The sequence below is a fragment of the Acinonyx jubatus genome, chromosome A1, assembly GCF_027475565.1.
Source record: "Acinonyx jubatus isolate Ajub_Pintada_27869175 chromosome A1, VMU_Ajub_asm_v1.0, whole genome shotgun sequence".
NCBI lineage: Eukaryota > Metazoa > Chordata > Mammalia > Carnivora > Felidae > Acinonyx > Acinonyx jubatus.
Genome location: NC_069380.1, coordinates 197,401,881 through 197,416,458, shown reverse-complemented (window position 1 = coordinate 197,416,458; position 14,578 = coordinate 197,401,881). Strand labels below are relative to the sequence as shown.

Here is a 14,578-nt window from a genome sequence, read left to right as displayed (position 1 = left end):
GTACGCCTAAAGAAGGAAGACTTGTTGGTGCATTATAAGTGCAGTCTGTGCATGTGAAAGCCTTACTTTAATCCTTGGAAAGAATTAACAGTTAACAGGAAAGGCAGCCTTATGCCCTCTTTACCTTTCAGAAGTTGACCGTGACATGTAATTTACTTCTTTATCTTTGGCTCAGAAAACCACATGTTTTCTCAGTAGCAGAACACATTATATCTCTGATTAAGATCAGCCGTTGTTCATTATGAGATGAAACATCCAAGTAATTGCAATGTGGTTCAGAAAAATTCACAAAGAACACAATTAGTTTAATAATTTTCTTTGAAGAGAAGAAACTTAAATGTGCTCCGCATTGCACAAGCTTTCCAGATTTAGTGGTAATCACCAGTATGGCAAAGTTTCTGCCCAATGGGAAAATTCAAGATGTTGGGTCTCAGGGCTTTCCACTCTGTGGCTCCTTTGCTTCATTCCTTTTAATATGTGCATCAGCCCTTTTAACTGCTGTTCCAGCAACCATTCAGTGGCTTCAGTGGGGGCTTCAGTGACCTCAGTGGGCCTATCTCTCAAAGTAGGCTTTCATGAAGAAGATTCCTTCCTAGCCAATCCTCCATCCAATATATATCAAAATATGTTGGCTTTGTGCCTTTCCCCTATGATGCCAGGTAAGGTTTACTAAGGAACTCGTGTGATTGATGTTGTTTCTGTTGTATGTGTGTTTTAAGTAAAGCCTATTCAGGCTTGGCGTAAAAAGACTTTTCAAAGGTTCTATCACGTTTTCTCTTACAACTTTAATATAATATTTATTTTGCATTGTTTATAATATCTTCTGAAGTTGAATTTTTCTCCTTGCTAAACTTGTCATTTCTTTGGCTCACCCCATTTCCACCCCTCTACCTTTCATGACTGAAAGCACTGCAGATAATGGGTCCACTATATAACTTCATTCTCTAAGATGACCAAACACTCCATTCATTAAAAAAAAAAAAAAAAAAAAAAAAGCCTGGTGGGTACTTGGCACTCTGATAGTTGCTTTGGCTTGGACATCAAAAAAGAGTTAGGTGAAAGGAGTGTTCATGAAATAATGTAAATATGAGACAACAATCTCTAGAAAACTATCTTTTACAGAGAAAAAAAATAAATATGGAGCAGAGACGTCACAGACCAGCTACTCTTCAAATAAATAAAATAATGATCATAATGACAAGAATGACTATATGAATAGCAAACATTTCTCAGGTTACTAAATTTTATTACGATTGGACCTTTTTCATGGAGAAGAACAGAGTATAAAGTGAACTTTTAGAATGAGTGAATGAGAATTAGAATTAGTCATTGTAGAGTGAGTGTAGAGAGAATTATTTCCCACACTTTGATGATCTTCGAGTTGATGAGGTGTTTCTCTAGAGGTCAGTAATGAGATCCAGAACATTCTTTAATTTTAGTCCTCTTACTCTGCACACAGATCATTGCAATGGAAATGCATTTGCCATGAAAAAAGCAAATATCTAATAGAAATAAAATATAATGAGCTAAAGCAAACTTGCATTAAAATTTAAAATAACAATATCCATAGTTCATGATACAATGTGCTTTGAGTCTTCACATTTGACCCTGTGGGTTTCAGCAGATATCATTGTTACCATCCTCATTTTCTAGACAGGAAACTGGCACTCTGAGAACGAACTGCCAAAGGTTTTATATAGCAAGTATGTGTCAGGGCCAGGATGTAGAACTACAGCCTTCTGACTTTCAGCCAATTCTGTCCTGTAACAACAAGGATTCTCTGGAACCTTGACCTGTAGAAATGCCCCCTGTCTCGTGCAAAAGCATCTAAGGCATTCTGCCTGTGCAAAATATTCAACCTGTAAAATGGAGAACACTTCACAATTAGGACTTCTTGGCCTGTTACATGAGTTATAAATTTCCAGGTCTGCCTTTTTCAGATTCTTAGAGCTTTTGATACAGTCTTATTTGTTCACTTCACTTGAGTGCTATTTTGTTTCTGGAACTGTTATAGGCATTAAGGGTATATAAGTGAACAAAATAAGATGACAGTTCCTGCTGTTGTAAAGGTTGTATTCTATTGGGGAAGGAAGGAGCAAAACATAAATCATAAACTTAATAAACAGGTAGGTCAGAATGTGATAAGTATGCAAGAAAAAAAATATAGCAAGATAATGGGAATTGAGAAGGCTGGAGATTCCTGAAATTCCATAAACACTATGCTGATACTTTTCTAGGATCTTGTTATTTTTATACAGCGTGGGAAAAGTGAGACTTAATTTCGGATTAAGTAGTGAATAGAGCTGCAAGCTTGATGTCAGAACAAATAGCTCCTAGGAAAACACACAGACTTGTTTTATATCCTATTCCTGCTAACCCATTCTTCACCCTGCATCCCAGCTTTCACACCCCCTGTCTGAATCCTGGCCTTCTACACAACCACTTTCTGAGCTCTCACTCCTCAGTGCTTGCTTATCCAGAATACACGATAGGACATGTTTCCAGTTGCTATTTCCAGGGATCACCATACTCTAGGAGCTTTCTGTTGCCTCAGACATCAAATATAAACCACAGAGCCTTATCTTTAAAGTCTGCTGCTTACCACTCTCAGGCTCTCTGCTCCGGTTTATGCAGCAGCTTCACACTGTGTTCCAACCACCTGTGCTTCCTCATCACCTTGGTTTTAAAAGCCGTCACTCTTCTGTCTCCACCTTTTTTTCCTGAGCTATCCATGATCTCCCTCCTGTTTTAGAGTTCACAGTAACTTTATTATTAACATGCTGTTCAGAACTCACTTTTCACTGGGACACCTGGGAGGCTCAGTCTGTTATGCGTCCCACTCTTGATTTCTGCTCAGGTCATTATCTCACGGTCTGTGGGGTTTAAGCCCCTGTCAGCCTCTGTGCTGACAGCCTGACATTCTCTGTCTCCATCTCTCTCTGCTCCTCCCCAGCTTGTGCATGCACGCTCTTTCTCTCTGTCAAAAATGAACTTTAAAAAATAAAAAAAAATTTAAAAAAGAATTCACTTTTCATCAATTGTCCTAAATTTCCCCCACTTAATGGTACATTTTCTAAACTAGTCAGCACTCCTCTACACACTAATAATTTGCTCTATTTGGATGATGGAATCTTAGAGTTGGAAGTGTCTTTGGAGGACTGTCCTACAACTACACTAGAAACAACTTCCAGAACATCCCTGACCTTATCTTGGCCTGAGGGGCTGCATGACTGGCCTACGTATGCCCTGACAGTTTAAATCTTCATTACTCTTCACAAGCCCACCACCCTACTACCTCTGTCCCTAAATTTCATGTTTCTACTATTTTCCAAAGAAAGAAGGTAGGAAGGAAGGGAAGAGAGGAAGGAAGGAGGGAGGAAGGGGGGAGGGAGGGAGGGAGGAAGGAAGGAAGGAAGCAGGGAGGGAGAAAGGAAGGAAGGAAGGAAGGAAGGAAGGAAGGAAGGAAGGAAGCAGGGAAGGAGGGAGGGAGGAAGGAAGGAAGGAAGGAAGGAAGGAAGGAGGAAGGGAGGAAGGAAGGGAGGGACAGGCCCAAGGTTAAAACTTTATCCTCCCTTCCTGTTTCACTTATCTCTTGCTCATAGCAAATTATCTCAAAACTTAATGAGTTAAAACAATAATTTATATTGTTTCTCAAGATTTTGAGGACTGCATAGGTGGGAACTGCATGAGTGCTCATCTGGTACCTCATTTGGGGCTGGAGGGCCCAAGACGATTTAACTCACATGCCTGGCAGTCTGTGCTGTCAGCTGAAACATTGCTTCTCCTCCATGTTGCCTCTCCTCCTCCTCCATTAGGCTAAACTGGGCTTCTTCACAGTGTGTGGTCTTAGATTTCCAAAAAGAGTGAAGTGGAATCTGTAATACATTCTTTAAAATTATTGAAGTATGGTTGACATGTAATGTTATATTAGCTTCAGGTGTACAATGTATTGATTTCACAATTCTATACATTACTCATGCCTTTGGAGTCACAGTGTCTCTATTTCGACTGCCTCCTATTTATCAACTAAGTCCCAGTTCCAACAAGAGGCAAAACAGATTCTGCATTAATGAAGGGCAGTGAAGGACAATGTCACATTGCAAAAGTGAAAAAAATTCCAAGCAATCTACCACAGTTTCAAACCTCTGGATACTGGGCCACCCAGATCCCTGCCTAGGGAATCCGTGGACTTTCCTCATTTCTAAGACAAATTTGTCCTTCTGGATCCACACTTTCTACCAGCTCAGGGGATCTCTTTTCTCTTCTGTAATATTGGCCTTTCTCTTGTTACTAGCTTTTTCTCAACATCATTTATCCATATCCAGATGCCTTCCATAATAAATTTAAATCCACCTCAAACCCTTAATGGTTTGCCTGAAAAAAAGAAACCCACACACATTGGCATGACCCATCTCCCTCATTTTTAACAAAACTCTGCTCTATACTCCCATTCTTTATTTTCTTCCCTCTTTGGCTTTTGTGATACCACTGTTTTCTGATTGTCTCTCTCCTTCTCTGGACACTGCTACTAGTTTTCTTCCTTTGCTCATTAAAATCTTAAGTGCTATTTTTTTTTCCTTTAGCTCTCTTACTCTGTACTCTCTTAAGGCAATAGCATTTACTCTTAGCACCTGAACCATGCTCATAGAATGCTCACATATGTTCCATGTAGTTTCTGAGATGGTCCCCAGCAAGACTGAGCCCAGAAGCCTACAGAAGTAACACATTATCAGTGCACTCTATTGGCCTTTCTTCCTTACCTCTATCATTTTCCCTATCAACACATTTGTTTGTGCTTTGAATTGACTCCCCTAAATCTACCTGCACCAACGTCCTTGTCGAGGGTCTGCTTTTGGGGGAACTCAAACTAAGACAGCTGATAGTCTAAGTATTTGTAGAATTGGTTCTCCTTTCCTCTCCACTTCCTAAATTCAGATCCTCCTTTCTCGTCTGGGTCGAGAAACCCCTACTTTCACTCTCTGAGTCTAATTTGCCCCTTTCCCAAAAATGTATTCATGACACTGCAAGCAAACAAGCTTCATAAAGCAGTTGATCATATCACATCCCTCTTTAAAGCACTGGTGGTTCCCAACTCTCCCCTTCATATAATAAATCTAAAATTCTTAAACTAGACTATCAGAACATTCCTGATCTAGACTCTATTTAGCTTGACAGTTTTGACTTCTACTCCAGCTACCCTGAGCTATTTGAATTATCAAAGGAGCTGTTTCTCCTTGCTTCTAATACCTTGCTGAAGTTGCACCAAGTTCTGACCTATTGAGTATTGTAATAATCCATTTATGGTTTTGCTTCCCCGCTAAGTTTTAAACAATCTAAAAACCATTGTGTTTGATCCATTTCATATCCACAGGGCCTGATGTAAATGCTGGGTGTATAGAATGTTCTTAATAAACATTGATCAATCTATGTAGCCTCAACTTAAATATTTTCCAAATAGTAGGCTCACTACTTTTCTTCAAATTGTTTTAACTCTAAAACTAATTTAATCAATCATGTTATAAAAATCTTTAAAAATTTCAGAGAAAGAACACTAACCATAACGTCCTTAATGTAATTTGGTTTTTGGTGAACTCCTTTTTAACCTATGTGGATTTTTTTTAAGTTTATTTATTTTGAGAGAGAGAGAGAGAGAGAGTGCAAGTGGGAAGGGGCAGAGAGAGAGGGAGAGAGAGAATCCCAAGCTGACCCAGCACTGTCAGCGTAGAGTCCAATGTGGGGCTCGATCCCACAAACTGTGAGATCATTACCTTAGGCAAAATCAGGAGTCAGATGCTTAACCGACTGAGTCACCCAGGCACCCCTAATCTATGTTTTACATAGATTGAGTAGTCCTGTCAGCTGAAAAAGTCATCATCATCATCATCATCATCAACAACCAACATTTAAATAGCATATACAATGAGCTAAATTTTATATACATTAACTCATTCAGATTTTGTGATGATACTGTGAGGTAGGTACTCTTGTTATTTCTATTTTACAGATGAAGAAACTAAGATAAGTGATTTGTCCTAAATCATACAACTAAGTAAATGACAAAAACATGATTTGAATTTGTGAAGTCTGGCTCCAAAGTTCATGCTATATTTAATGGAGAAGATTAAGTTATTTGGTATATGGAAAGCACTTAGAACAATATCTGGCATAAGGTATAAATTTAATAAATGCTAGCTATAATTATCATTGCTATTATGATGAATATATTGAATATAATTTGGTATCTTTCACTTTGAATTGTCATAGTTTTTCACTAAATTAGGTAGATTTTTACTTTGAATTGGGTCATAAATATTTTTAATACTACCATGCAATCTTATTAGCTGTTGTGTTTTATGACTGAAATATTGTATAGAATGTCTCTGCAATAACTAGTTCTTGCTGTTGACCATATTTCTTTTAATCTTTCATATTATATATAACACTATGAGCATTATTTTTATGCATTAGCCTTTTTTCCCTTAATTTAGGCCTTTTTTTAAGGATAGATTTCCAGAAGTAAGAATTATGCATTAAAAGGTTTAAACATTTTAATGGTTATTTATGCATATAAAGAATGGCTTTACAAAGGCATTACAATAACTATGTTTTAGGGAGTCTGTTCAATAATTCAGTATTTGCAATTGTTATAAAACACTTCTATTTGTACTAGCTTTACCCAAAGGATTTACACAAAATAAGCCCCATCCCTTTCAATATGACAGAGTTTCAAATATTTATATATTTTAAAAAATATATTCCCTAAGTACCTACGCTTAGTTGACAGAACCTCTCGACTCTCCTTCAGATATTTTTTTTTTTTTTGTATAGTAAATATCCCCAACTTTCCCTCAAGCATCTCTGGTCTGACAAAATTACCAGGCTCTTAACCATCTGAGTCATAGTCTCCTAAACACATTCCATTGTGCCTATGTCCCTCTTAATTTGGAGATTACAGACATGGTCTGACAGTGCAGAGCACAGAGGGGTGATCACTTTCCTTGACCAGGGCATCTATTTCCAGCAATGCAGCCTAAGGTCACATTAGCATTTTTTGGTACTGAAATACACAGTTGGCTCATGCTTACTTCCTATCAACAAATCCCCCATGTCTTTTTTACATGAATTCCTATTAAATCACATTGCCCATATCCTGTATTGATGTAGTTAAGTGAAGTTATTTACATAGGTTCTTACTAAACTTTAACTAGTTTATTAGTTAAACAATTAGTTGTGACACTTCTGATTGTCCAAATAGGTATATTAATTTCCTTGACGCATACCTTTATGCTTTCTGAATCTTCACAAAAGTGATAAAGATATATGCTAAGACAATCCCAAGTACCGTCTTATGTACATAATTAACGTCCTTTGGTTTGCAGTGATCAGCATCTTTGTATATGGCTTTTCAGCCAGCAGCAAATCAGCAGCTGTGAATCCACCCAAGTGTCTTAACACTCAACTACATTCATTCATCCTATTCCTGAAGATATCATAGGAGACCTTGTTAAATGGCTTCCTAGGACTAAAATAAATCATGATTATATTTTTTCATTAATTATTATTAAATTGATTTTATAATTCTGTCTGAAAAAACAGTAAGTGATTTTAACCTGGGGTCTCATAACTATCCTTATTTTTTAAGTGCTTACAAATTAGTACATACTAATATTAAATCTTATAATAATCAAATATTTAATTTCCCTGTGAAATTCTTAGTTCTTCCTAGGAAAAAGTCTCTTATGCTACCATGTGTGTTTTATAAACTAATATAGCAGCAGACTTAACCAACAAGTATTGTTTCAGCCCCCAAATAAAAAATATAATAAAGTGATATATAATACAATAAATAAAATATTCTGAGATCTCTCTTCTATGTATTTTATGATTTTTTAATTCACATCACCTACAATTTGGGGAAGAAACTCAGCTTATTTTCAATAACATTGCATTACTAACATAGGGTAACTATAATTATGTCTATGAGAACTACTGTCATTGTCTTAGAACTAGTCATGAAATAACTAAAATAAATGTTTCTCTTTGTTCAAAAATGCTAATTGAGTTATTTAACTTCCAGGGTGCTTATTGGCTCTCCTTTAGTTGGTCAACCCAAGAACAGAACTGGAGATGTCTATAAGTGTCCAGTTGGGAGAAGCAAACCATTACCTTGCGTAAAGTTGGATCTGCCTGGTATGTAAAGACTTTACATTAAAGTCTGATCCTAAATTATACTCAGTAGTTGCATTAAAAATAATTTTAACTCAATAAAATATGAGAAGAATCTATAAATGTTCTCCAATTCTTATCATTAAAATTCACATAAAATGACATTTTGATTCCGAACTTTAGAAATAAAAGAACTTTCCGAAAACCTGGCCCATTACATTGCTTCCACAAAATTTAATTGTTTGTTTGTTTGTTTGTTTGTTTGTTTGTTTGTAAAGAAAATAGCAGGGGCATTTGGGTGGCTCAGTTGGTTAAGTGTCCGACTTTGGTTTAGGTCATGATCTCCTGGCTCGTGAGTTTGAGCCCCGCGTTGGGCTCTGTGGTGACAGCTCAGAGCCTGGAGCCTGCTTCAGATTCTGTGTCTCCCTCTCTCTCTCTTCCTCTGTTTCTCTCTCTCTCTCTCTCTCTCAAAAATAAATAAACATTAAAAAAATTTTTTTAATAAAATAGCAGAGAAGGAATTGTAGTACATCAATTCTTTTAAAGAGAATAGCACAAGGTAAATTCATGTAGAAATGGATATATTTGATAGAAATATCACTATAATTAGAACATAACTAGAAAATTCCCGCTAGAATTATCCAAGACTTACAATTCAGTGTTCTATACAGTATTAAATGTATTAAAATAACACATACTTTAACGGTTTGTTTCAAATATTCTGTTTTTCAGTTCTCTTTTTTCAATTTCCTGTTTATTATGAACATTTTCCTTTACATTTATGAACATAGTTATAATAGCTGCTTTAATATCCTTGCCTGATAATTACAACATGTGGAATATCTCAACATCGCTTTCCATTTATTACCTTTCTCTTGAGATTGAGTCACATTTCCTTTTTTTTCTTATGTTTAGTAATTTTGGATTAAGTCCTGGATTATACTTTTGAGTTATAAGTGTAGAGGTTCTAGATCTGTTATTTGCCTTTGAATAGTCTTAACTTTTTGTTTTAGCAGACAGTTTACTTGGCTGAACTCAATTTCTGAACTGCAGTGGGAAGCAGTTAAAATCTCCATTCAGTTCTTCTTATTGTAGCTGAGCTGTTTGAAGTTTACTCTGCATATATATACATTTCAAGTGCTTCAGATATTTGGACAGAGCATACGTGTGTATGTTAGAACTCTCTTTTTGTGGCTCTACTTTCCAAGATATACCCCTTCACTTTACAGCTTCTGTCATTACCCTAATTTCTGTCCTTTGTTTATTCAAAACAGTAAGACTTTGACTACTGTTTGAGGTTTAGCCATAGCTAGGACCTTCCCTTGGGGGAAAGCAAGCACATAAACAGGAAACTCAGCCAGTGCTAATCTCTTCTAGACTTCCCTCCACTTTCTGTCTGCTTTTGGTTGCTTTCTAGTGCCTTCAGATGGTTGTTTCTTTTTTCTTTTTTTTTCCTTTTCCTAGAGTTATTTGCAAAAGACTTGTTCTAATAGGAGCTACTCCTTCATTACCAAAAACTATAATGGAGTTTTAACATTAGCATGGAGATTTTAGCTGCATCGACAATAGTGGAGACATTTCTGCTGTGATCCCTAACATCCCAATGTCCCAGCTCATCCTGGATCAACTCTAGTATAAAAAACTCTAATCCAGATTATTCAAGACCAGTGTAAATAATGGTCCAGTTCCAGGTGCTTTCAAGGCAAACCAGGCTAAACTCTGGGACAAAGACCAATGTACTCACATTAGGAAGACAGTATGACCATTCAGGAATCTCTGCTTCCATTCCTCACTCTGCATCTATAATGGTCTTAAGGTAGGAAAAACTTTTGGGCATGAAGAGTGAGGTAAATCTTTCTTGAACCTGAGTTTTGCCACTTTCAAATATTTCAGCACTCTGCTAAGCAGGGTTTAGAAAATTTTGATTTTCCTGCCCAGTCTTTTTTTTGTCTTTTTTCAATATGAATAAGTGGAACTTCCTGCCAGTTTTGCCAGGTTGGCCTGCTTCAAGACCCAACATTCCCATCTGGAATGACAAATGGCATCCCTTCATTGTTTCTTTTACCTGAACTTCCTGACCACTACTCCTTCTTGCTCTAGTTTTCTTTGTAAACTTCATGATGTCCCCATGATGGTGAAATCGATGTTCAAAATATATATTGGTGGGTTTTTTTTTCTGCTCTACTACCCATTTTCCCTCTTCTTGTCAGAAGTGATGCTATATCCTTGGCCATCTATAACATACAGATATAGCATGCAAGGTAAGTGTTTAAGTTTCCTTTATATATCTACAATATTATGAGGGTAAGTATTCTATTTGTTTTAATTAGCAAAAATGTGTGAAAGGCTGTCCCACATTTTCTCATTGCCCCACTAGCTCTGCATTCTTTTACAGTTCAGCAGAAGTATTTGAGACAGTTATCCAGACAACATTTCTGGGACATAAGCCAGGTTTTCAGCCTTAGCTTGTTCATTATATTCCTTAATAATACTTTGAAGACTATTTAGTTGAATCAAAAGAAAAATGTGCTATGATATGAACAAAGCAAATAGAATGTCCTAACGAGAAGGCACTTAATTTTACTTTGTTTTCCACCCTCATAAAAGTTTGTTTCTATTTTTAGTTAATACATCAATTCCCAATGTCACGGAAGTAAAGGAGAACATGACGTTTGGATCAACTTTAGTCACCAACCCAAATGGAGGGTTTCTGGTAAGAAAGCAAGGAGTTAGTTAATGAGCCAAGAATGCCGTCATTGTAAGTCTTTATAAAATTTGTTATATAATTTTTAATCTTATGGTTTTAATTTTTTAAAAGGCATGTGGGCCCTTGTATGCCTATAGATGTGGACATTTACATTACACAACTGGAATCTGTTCTGATGTTAGCTCCACATTTCAAGTCGTGAACTCCATTGCTCCTGTACGAGGTACAGATTTTATGTGATGTTCTTACATGTTTGAAAAGTGTAAGCAGTGAATGAGACATATATATACACAGGAGCATACCAAAAAGCTTGAAGTATTTTCTCAGCTACCAGCATTACCAATTTAGGTAAATGTTTGCTTTGCCAATATATAACCAAACCCCACTGCTATTTTTGGACTTGATATTAGTGTAAATAACCTTTAACAAAGTCTTGTTTAAACATCATAGCTAAAGCTGTCACATTGTTTTTATTTAAAGAATGAGTCTCTTTGAAGAAAGTAATCTCACTTGAAATACACACAGAATGAGAACAGTTACATAAATTCATACTGAGAAAACTTCCAAAGATAATTCATACAATGCTAATTACAATTCAGTAGAGATGTTTTACTTGATAAGAATCCCAAACCCATTGCTATTGAATGTAATGGTATTTATCAACTTTATTTTTGTAAAACTACTTCTTTCTGATTATAGAAGCAATGTGTCCACCATGTAGACTACCAGCTTATCTTTTTTTAAAATGAGCCTATTTCAGCCATGAAAACACTTCATACACTTTCATACTATCTAAAAAGATAAACTCGAAATTTGCACAGTTGACTCCTTTTATTGCAGAATGCAGCACTCAACTGGACATAGTCATCGTGCTGGATGGCTCCAACAGTATTTATCCCTGGGAGAGTGTCACAGCTTTTTTAAATGACCTTCTTGAAAGAATGGATATTGGTCCTAAACAGACACAGGTATGTGGCTATGCATTTTGATTTCTGTTGTTCTAAAGATAAAAATGCATAGATTTTTAATAAAACAAAATATATTCTGAACATAAATTAATCAATAAAGCTAATATTCAGGATGAATTTTATATTCCATATCCCTGTTTTTTCCTCCTGATTAAAGGGACATTACTGGCAGACCCTGTTATTTTCTAAACAGAAAATATAATGAAAGCTGCCATTTCTGATGCTCTTGAAAAATATCCCCTATAAATCATAATTGAATTCTTACTTATAAAGTAAGTGTAGCCAGCTTCGGTAATATCAGAACAGGGTTTCAGAATTGGTGGAAACTAATCTGACATCCCAAAGAACACATCACATTAAATCCCCTCTCTTATATTATACAAGTAAATTAGTAAGTGATCACAGGATATCGCTTAAAGACCATTTTTTCTCATCTTTAATAATTTCTTAAGCAAAATCCAAGTGCTCGATGCTTTAGCTACATTAAGCTGGATATTTTTTTTCTCCCCATGAGTATCTGTTTCTGAACACATTCTCTTTGTTGCCATTAAATGAAGTGAAGCTTCTCACATGGTTCTCCCACTTTAGACACTGAATTTGGGTTTAATTAATCTAATGCTGATTAAACTTATACAGCCATATGGCTTAAAATACAGAGAAGACAGTGGATAACAGGCAAATTAAATGTCAGAGTGAGGTCAGTGCCTTGAGAACAGGAATTAGCACTGGAGTCAGAGTCAAATGGTTGTTGCATGGTTTGGGGGCTGCAGGAGAGCAAAGAAGATGTTAGATCTGCACCTGCAGACCAGTGTCTTTCCTTTTCTCTCTGAAGCTCTACTTTGGAGAAATTTCTGAGGCACTGAAAAAGTGGTCTGACTGCATTGTTTGCCACACCCACACCTGGTACAGGACATGACTACACACACACACACACACGCACACACACACATATAATATGCTTGTATATGCTTCTGTGTATATATATATATATATATATATATATATATATATATATGCCTATAAATGTATGTATAGATAGATAGATACATACATACACACACACACACACACACACACACACACACACACACACACATTTACAAAATGAATTTCCCCAAAAGGGTGGTAGTTAAAAATTGCAAAGTAGATGCAAACCTCAAAGTGAAATGTCATATGGCTGTGTTCCAAGGATGAATAGGTGAGATCTAGGTGAGGAGTAAGGCTTTGTATATCCTTCTGGACAATAAAGAACATCTTGAAATCAGTATAAAATTATTTGAAAAATAGACTTTTATGCATCACAAAAGGTAAATTTTCCTGGATGCAAGTTTCTCATCTGCAGTTAGTCTTCCCAAGTGAATTACCAGAAGTTTGGTATCTCTTCTTGATACAGGGCATAAGGCAGCCTGCATCCTTTCAAAGACCATTCGAGGGGTGCCTGAATGGCTCAGTTGGTTAGGCATCTGACTCTTGATCATGTCATGATCAGAGTCAAGCTCAGGTCATGATCTCATGGCTTTGTGGGTTTAAGCTCCCCATCAGGCTCTATGTGGCCCTGCAGAGCCTGCTTGGGATTCTCTTTATTGTCTCTCTGCCCCTCCCCAACTTGCACTGTCTCTGTCTCTCTCAAAATAAATAATAAACTTAAAAAAAAAAAAAGACCATTCTAGAATTGTGACTTGCTTTTCCATCTGGTACATGTTTCACGTGGACCCTTTTTTTGCCCCCTGCTAAGGACCTCTCCCTTCCTCTGTTGCCCTCTTCCCCAATCTTTTCTCTCCTTGGTAAATACAGTTTCATAGGGCTATAAAATTAAAGCTGGATGGAATTGTAGAGGACTTTTAGCCCCAAATCTCAATTTATGGAGGAGATAGGAGAGGCTAAGTAACTTGTTAAATAAAGTAAGTTGCTTGTTGATGACAGATCAGAAACCATAGCTTTCCAGCTGCAGTTCAGCTGTTTGGAGAAGTTTCAGGGCTGGTCCAGTCTGATGTCCCTAAATAGTAGGTTTCTGGTCCTTTTTATCTCATCATGGTTGCCCATAGCTTCCTTGGCCAGACCCCTTGGCACTCTGTCCTCTGCACTGACATACCTGTGACCAGATGGCTGGATCACAGCTCTCCCCTCTTTTACTGCCTTTCCCCATAATGTCCAATCTTCCCTTCCACCTGTTTTGTCCACCCCATTCTACTTCCTTATCCAAGCCTTTCTTTCCAAAGCTAAGAATAGTCTTGGAATATTTTCTAGTTATTTCTAATATTTTTAGTCATCTGGAAATTTTATTTTACTTTTAAATTAATTTATCTATTTCAATGTAAAAAAAAGTTTATTTATTTGTAGCTATCTGTGGACATTAGTGCAGCAGTGACATGTTTGGAGTTACTCTACAACTCCAGGAAGGAAATCTACAAGGCTATCTTACAAAAATAATCACCACCTCAGTGGGGTTCTGTGCCCATGACTCAGTTTTATAAAGAACTCAGTTTTGTAAACAATCAATTGTTTATATGCTCAACCTGTTCTGCTATAGTTTTGATGTTTCTGTCTACTAGAACTGTAATTAATTTTCTATTTCTGTAGTGAAAGTCCTAATAGAGGAGCTATTCTGCCAGCCACCAGTGCAATTCTAGCCTTTCTTGGCGGCGGGGGGAGAACAATCACTTTATTCAGAGGAATGGGGGCCAGCCCTTAGAGTTCAGATGCTACCAGACTATGGGAGGGAAACGAACATACTCTG

General features: G+C 36.8%; 1 protein-coding gene across 3 annotated transcripts in view; it reads left to right on the top strand.

Annotated features, from left to right (window-relative positions):
* Positions 1 to 14,578, top strand: part of ITGA1 (integrin subunit alpha 1) — a 162,055-nt gene that overhangs the window by 61,505 nt on the left and 85,972 nt on the right. For all 3 annotated transcript variants that reach the window (XM_015073711.3, XM_053200747.1, XM_053200755.1), the window contains 4 exons: positions 8,078 to 8,190; positions 10,791 to 10,879; positions 10,985 to 11,096; positions 11,714 to 11,841. In XM_015073711.3, coding sequence (XP_014929197.1) covers positions 8,078 to 8,190; positions 10,791 to 10,879; positions 10,985 to 11,096; positions 11,714 to 11,841 — 442 coding nt within the window. The remainder of the gene's footprint in view (positions 1 to 8,077; positions 8,191 to 10,790; positions 10,880 to 10,984; positions 11,097 to 11,713; positions 11,842 to 14,578) is intronic.